This window comes from Austrofundulus limnaeus, unplaced genomic scaffold, assembly GCF_001266775.1.
Source record: "Austrofundulus limnaeus strain Quisiro unplaced genomic scaffold, Austrofundulus_limnaeus-1.0 Scaffold24, whole genome shotgun sequence".
NCBI classification, from domain to species: domain Eukaryota; kingdom Metazoa; phylum Chordata; class Actinopteri; order Cyprinodontiformes; family Rivulidae; genus Austrofundulus; species Austrofundulus limnaeus.
The window spans coordinates 2,608,465-2,615,954 of record NW_013952426.1 but is presented as its reverse complement, the minus strand read 5'-3'; the positions used below and the strand labels follow the sequence as shown (position 1 = coordinate 2,615,954).

The 7,490-nt window shown below is 37.2% G+C and overlaps 1 protein-coding gene across 2 annotated transcripts in view; it reads right to left on the bottom strand.

Moving 5' to 3' along the window:
* Positions 1 to 7,490, bottom strand: part of slc6a9 (solute carrier family 6 member 9) — a gene marked incomplete at its 3' end in the record, with an annotated part of 99,051 nt that overhangs the window by 10,134 nt on the left and 81,427 nt on the right. For both annotated transcript variants that reach the window (XM_014004493.1, XM_014004491.1), the window contains 5 exon segments: positions 460 to 563; positions 660 to 794; positions 934 to 1,066; positions 2,993 to 3,269; positions 3,371 to 3,502. In XM_014004493.1, the coding sequence (XP_013859947.1) occupies positions 460 to 563; positions 660 to 794; positions 934 to 1,066; positions 2,993 to 3,269; positions 3,371 to 3,502 (781 nt within the window).

Genomic DNA, 7,490 nt, shown 5'->3' with positions numbered 1-7,490 from the left:
GTGTATATTTCAGACACTTCATTCAAATGATACATTGATAAGGCATTTATTCATTATATACTGACAAAATGCAATTTTTGCACACGTTTAAATCGAAACCCTATACCTGCCTATTTTTCCATATTCCACTTTTGGACTTAATCCTCATTTCGATGTGATAGGACACAAATATGCTACTATATGTCACCCGCAGCCACTTCTTCAGGTCATCCTCCCATCCCTTGACAGCAGTTGAAAGTGGTATTGTCCTTTTTGAGCTCTGTCAGATGGTAGTCCCACATTTTTAAATCCACAGCTCTCAGAGAAAATCGTGTCATCTCATTTCGCACATAAACAGACGACAGTTCTGGTTCGCGCCAGAAATCGTTCCCATAATTCATGCAAAGCACCATGGGAGTTAGGTAAAAGGTGGATGCAAGTCTCACTTTTCAAAGTTTATCCTCAGAGTGGAGAACTAACCTGAAACAGTTGTTGTGAAACTTGTTGTAAGAAGCCATGGTGATGAGACCCCCCCAGGCACAGCCCAGGGAATAGAAGATCTGTGAGGCAGCATCTCCCCACACCTAAAGAAAGAAATGCACAAACAAACTGAAATGCTGTAAAAGAAAATAAATCATTCTCTGACTTCACGTTTTACACTTGAGCTTATCAGTACAGACCTTTGCATCCAGGACCTTCTGCCACTGTGGAGTCAGGTAGTATTTGATGCCATTTATGGCTCCGTCCAGGGTGATGCCACGGATGAACAGAATGGTCAACACCACATATGGGAATGTGGCTGTGAAGTACACCACCTGGACACATAATAATCACGCAAGCTGTTGGAATCAGGTTGTCACCAGAGAGCCCAAAATACTTTTATTTACATTCTGTTTATCAGTGGATTTAAGAACCATATGGTAAATTAACATCTTTTTGTTTCTGCAGACTGACCTTTCCAGATGATTTAACGCCCCTGATGAGACAGAGGAAGACAACACACCAGGATACGGCCAAGCATCCCAGGATAGGAAGACGGACCTCTCCAAAGTTTCCAATATCATCAGAGATGTTCAACACGTAGTGCCTGAGAGAGGAAAAGAGTGCACTTGGAGATTACGCAGGATTGGCTAAATAGTGTTTGTTTTGTTTTTTAGAAAAGCAAATACCCGTCTGGCTTTACAGTATATTAATCATCTTAAAGAAGGTGGGAAGTCTTTGTGACGTTCAAAAAGGTAAACAAAACTTTAAAATGGACAAAATGTTGCAGTTGGATGTTGTTTTCTTTGCTCAAAGCAGTGTAGTATTTTGAGTTTTTAGTGTAGTAAATGGCAGGTTACAGGTGCTTTCGGGAGAGCGTAGAGATCAGGCTGAAGACAGATTAAGCTGAGGGATTCTAGCCTGGGAATACATTCAGATTTTCAGCATTGCCTGGAGGTAAGAACTGCACTTTGATCTAACATATTTATGCCAACGTCTAAATCTGCTTTGAGCTGATCAGTGCAGATCATCCAAGAACTCTTACTCTTTTGTCTTCTTACACGCTCCCATAAGTGGCTTTCCCCAAAATAAAGTCTGAACAAAATTTAATAATGAAGAAGTCAAGGCACAGGTTATACTGACTGTTAGGATGCATCTTAAAACGACACAGAACATTACAACAAGGAGAACCTCCTGCATGTTACTACAGATGGCACAGCATGTAAAAGCTGCTGTATTTCCAGTCAAATTTAGCTCAAATATTTGAACTCTTTCCACAAACACAGAACAGGTTTGAGTCAAGCTTATTTAACTGGGGAAAACAAAATGGATTTGTGTCAATGATGAGTTACATCAGTCTGATGCTTGAAGTCAAAATACTCAAGTTTAAACAGAGTATATTTATATCGACAGTCAATATTGAACTGCACTGAATCGCTCAGGTACAAGAAAAAAAAAACGTCTACAGGGATGCTGGAACGAGGCATGCCAAAGAGGCTGCGGCACCCCCTTCTGACAAGACGCTCTAATAGCAGATATAGAGCTTCAAACGTTTAAAATGCCCCTTTGTAAAATCTTTATCATTTCACTTTTCCCAATACTTTTGCCCCAGTTAATTTAGTTTTGGAAAATTTTCAAGGGTTTTCATGTAATAAGTATAATGGCATGCATCCTCAGAGATATAACTGTACAGACTATTTGTAACCAGCATTCAAAGTTTATTAGTACTTTGCCTGGGAAAATAGGTTTAAATTTGGGTTATCTGCAGGCTGTTTTTTAGTCATTGTCTCAGATTTGTATTGTTATTGTACAGTTTGATGCTGCATTACAAGATGTTTAATGTTTTATTTTATATTCATGTTGTTCAATTTGTCTCACAGCTTACACAGTAAGAAGTAAATTTGTTATTTTGTAAGTTATGTTCTGTTGCAGATCTGGATGTAAGACAGGCTCTTAGAAAACGTGAAGTTAAAGTGCCTGTGACATGCATATTCTTCAAATACAAAAAGTCAAAGAAAACATCTTTAAATTTAAGAAAGTTGGAACAATACACACGATTTAACTCATTTTGTCTCATAACTGGCATATTTTCTTTTGAATTTGGCTCAGCCAAAGTGAAACAGGAAGTGGCATCAAAGGGGAACTCTTAAACAAAGAAAACTCTCTGGTCTTTATTTATTGAAACAATACTATTTGAACTCTGACTCTTCATCTCTCTCTGATAGTGACTCAAAATAATCTTAAGGAACATCAGATTCTTCTCTACAGGCTGGGTTGTTAGCCATTTTAGCAATGCTCTGTTCACATGCAGACATTCCCCTTTGACATCACTTCCTRTTDYTTCACAGGCAAATATCTCAACAACTGTTCATCTCAGCGACATCAAATTTCTTTTGCAATATTTTATCAACGTCCTATTTCCAAAAATGCATTCATGTGTATAACAAAAATTGGACGTCACAGGCACTTTAAATTTTAGTGTGTTTACAAAAAACAATATTTAGTAAAAAAGGGCTGAACTTCTAGTTCTTACTTCCAGTACTCCTCACTGGGACTGGTCCTCTTGGTACGATTGATCCCCTCATAAGCCTCCGTGATCAAACTGTTAGTGACGTTCACCAGGCTGCCATTGAGCTGGGCACCACTGCCTACCACACCGCTGCAGTCGGGCGTGTTCCAGGGATTGTTGCAGTACGTCCATGGCAGCAGGTTTGTCATGGACATAAAGAAGTAATAGAAAGCGATGCAAATGACCACGTTGTAATAGATCCCAATGTAGGTAGAGACCACCATCATGCCGTAGCCCACGCCTAAAGAAGAGTGTGGAAAAAAAAAAAGGCAGAAGGTGAGAACAAAATGTGTGTAGCAATTCCACAATAACTTTGTATACATAAACATGTTCATTGCTCACCTTTAAACATAGGGCTGATCTTCCAGACACCCAAACAACCCAGACTGGCAAACTGACCAAAGGAAAGCTCCAGGAAGAAGAGAGGAATGCCGCAGAACACCAACATGATAAAGTATGGAAGCATGAAGGCACCTGGAGGACAAAAGTAATGAGGCATGTCTCAAAACTACAGAGAAGTCATGTTCTCAGATGCCAAGTTTGTAGGTGATGCTGGTGATGTAGGCAGCTAGTTCTTGAGTTGAACCAAACACTAAGTGATAAATTACCGTATATATATAAAAATATATAAAAAAAAAGTCTAACCCCTGCAATGTCCTAGTACCAGACCCCTCAGGAACCATTGGATGCTCTTGTCTGGATGAAAACTGGTCCGAAAAGTTTTAGAGGACACTGTCAGTTTAGGAACTGAGGGAAGCACTTGCTGTCTGTCAGACAGTTGAATATAGACTCAGTTTTACTTGAGATACAGCAGAATTATAGCAGCTTAGCAGTTTAGATACTAGCAGGTTGTATTATTTATTTGACAGTGCAGCAAATATTTTTGATGAGGAACTGGCTGGGACTGCAGAAATGCCCATTTACCACCTAGAGCCATGTTTTTCTGGACAGTGTGAGGTTTGATACTCTGTTTTATTTTTTCTCCTAGTTGCAGAGGAAAGCATTCTCCATCCATCCGTCTGTCTTGTGAGCTGGATAATTTGAAAAACAAGTCAGGTACTGACTTTTATTTTCATGGTTCCTACAGCTTAAGGTAAGTTAAAGTTAAGATTTTTTAAGACCTCTTTAATGTCACTTGAAATAAAATATAAAACCAACATCACAATAAACACATATCGGAAAAAAAAGGCACTCGGTAATTTTTAAAAAAAAATAAATGTTACTTAAATTTTTAACTTTTAGATTAATTACAATCATCCTATTTAGCTACAACTTGTTAAACACCTCTAAAATATTGATTTAAGACAATTTAAAGCTGATTAAGGCTTTATTTTTTTTGATTGATGCATTCAATAAATTTTAAGACTTTTTAAGGATCCACAGGAACCCTGATTTTGATGTGTGGCTGCATCTAGGCATAAGATAGGTTGCTATTGAAAATTGTGGCAAGGCCACCATTGGCCATCCCCAACCATCATATCTGGTAGTGGACACAACTGCTCTCTCTGCTGGCCAGGATCTGTCACTCTGCGCCGCCTCTCTTTTATACACACCAACTCCAACCAACTTGAATATCTTGCACCAAAAACATCAAATATTCACTATTCAAATCTTTAAGCGACAGTGGACATGGGTGCACCTCTTGCTTAAATAGCCTCCTTGTCTAGAAGGCAGTGTGACCGGTAGCAAAACCTGTAGTTATCACTCAGATTTAGTGCAGAAAATGTCAAAAATTTCCCAGTTGCCAAAACCATTTTGCATTGAGTCCACCATCTAAACTTCATGTTGTGATAATGATCTGGAAATTACATGAGACATGGCAACCATCATATCTAAATAAGCTTATATTTTGATTTATAAGTTCACAACAATACTTCACGTTCACCTCAGCCAGTGTTAAAAGAATAAAATAAAAACTGCATTTTTTTTTCTACTACTATTTTGACTTTAAACCACATTCATGTTTGCATTTAAAGTACATTATTAGCATAACAAAGTTTCCTGACAAGGTTACTTGCCATTTCTCTAATTAACAGACATAATAAAACAGATTAAATGCAGTTGAAGTTATATAAAATCTAAAACAGTTTTAAAATAAATTAACTGATGCAGTTTTCACACTGATCAACCTCTCCTGCCTGTGCCTTCAAAAATGACCATTTACTGACTGAATGTCACCAAAGCTGTTTCAGGTTTTTAATAGTCTTTTATGAGTCTGCTTGACCTTAATCAGGAATTCTATATGATTTGTAAAGTGATTATTTACTGTAGGTTTTTTTTTTTTTTGCTGAAACCTACAACGTGTCCATATTTTACTAGTGATACAAAAAAAAAGAAGAAAAAAACTCATCTGTTTCATCTTTAGAATCTCCCATGTGTGAGGAGAGAGGTCACCGATTGTCCAGCTGGGGTCTGTTCAGTGATGCTGAAACTTTATGTTCAGACTGAATCAGATGGTCATCCATAACCAATATCTGTGTGTGTGAGTGTGTTTATATCTTGTCCAAATGCAAACTGGGCTGTCTCTTCAATGCCAAAGTCTTATCTAAACTCATGGCATTCACGCCACACCATGTGCTGCCATGTATGAGCTAATGCATGGTTGACAGAATCAGAGCACGGGAATGCAGCTCTCTTGTACAAATAACAAATCCAAATATTTGCAGAGTAAACATATCAACCAACCAAAGAGGGATTCCACACCAAGAAAATATGCAGAATTACCAAACTGGTATCACCTTTATTTTACTTTGCTCATTTTCAAACACATAAGTATGCATAAAACAATGGTCTGTTTAACACAGAGTTTTAAGGGTGCATCTTCCCAGGGCACAAACAGACTGACTGCATCACTTCTGCTCAACAAACATCAGCTGCACAATGAAAGCCTGATCAGCAGCACAAAAACAGCAGCAGCAGCACCTGGATTCTTTCTGTTTGCTCAGACTTATTCTGACACTGCTCACAGTCCAATTAACAATAACTAGCTATGCAAAACCAGAAGCCTGAAATGATGATTTGGATTCAATTTATTCACATAGTGTTTGGATATGCTACACAGATGCCACATCTGGCCCGTTTAAAGAAGCCTCTGGAAAATAGTAACTCAAAGTAGAAATTATTTGATGAATAATGTTATACTATAGTCTGGAAAAATGTTTATTTCCCATTTAAGCACTTAGGGGTGATTTTTTTAGACTAGTTTAATAATTGTTTATATTGTACAGTGCCTATAGATATTCTTACAGGTGCAGGCTTTTTTATTATGAAGCTGCAGCACAACTTGACTCTTGCTTGTCCATTTTAAGCAAAATAAACAAATAAAAATTATTTTAGCATATGTATAGATTTTAGTAAAAAAAACTTTAAACATTTGCAACAATTAGTGGCATATCTCTTTTGGGACATATTGCTTTTTGTTTGCCTACAGTCAGCATGCAATAAAATTAAATAAATACAAACATTAATCCCAGTCCTATAAAATTAGTCTTTGTCAATATTCTACATTGTTTTCTTTCAACTGACCAAGTTTCACATGTCCTAATATTGACAAATTTCTCCACAGCATAGAGCTGCCATCATTTCGTTCACAGAGTAATGTGTTGGTGACATTCATTTTTTTCTTCATGGCTTAAAAAGTTCACCTCTTTTTTCATTTAGAGGAATGTTTGCTGCCCTGTTGGAACATTTTTTTAAACCTTCTTTCTTGAATGATTTTTCTTTCCTTGTAAGAATATTTGCTTAAAAAACTGTCCTTGTACATCCTATGTATAGTATTTTTTCAATATTATTTGGATGACTGGTTTAGTTCTATGCCTATAGCTTTGTCATTGATTATTGCCCTTTTTATCTGGTTTATACGTACAGATGGTTTGTCCTTTTTCTACAAGTGTGTTTTGTGTAGAATATTGATTCCAATTCTTAATAAGGGTTCTCTGATGGACACACGCTTGATGGTCAAATTATGTGACCTTTAAAATGATAGGATTGAGGCCAAATAACTTGATTTCTCTTAAAGAAATGAAGAATCTCTTGAATAAAGTCCAGGGGTCGGATTTATAAAACTGGCGTACGCACAATTTGAGCCCAGAAACTTGCGTACGCCATTTTGTATGCCAAGGTTGTGATTTATAAAATCCAAACTTGACGTGAAAATGCGCGGTGCCTCATGCCAGCTCTGACCCATGCATACGCCCATTTTGGAGACGTGAAACTGCGACACAGATGGTGAAGTGAGGAATTAGAGCCACACTGTGTAATGATCACTGTCAGAGATTTAATTTACCTTCATAATCAGACTTAGATTTTTATTCAACTTTATCATCAGCTTTCTTAACAGTAATATTTATTCTTCTGCTGCTGGGCCATGAGTACCTTTGAATTTTTTTAATAACCTTTGAGTTTACATTGGCTGACTTTAAAGCTACTGAGAGTAAATTTCATTATAGTAGATGTTTAACAG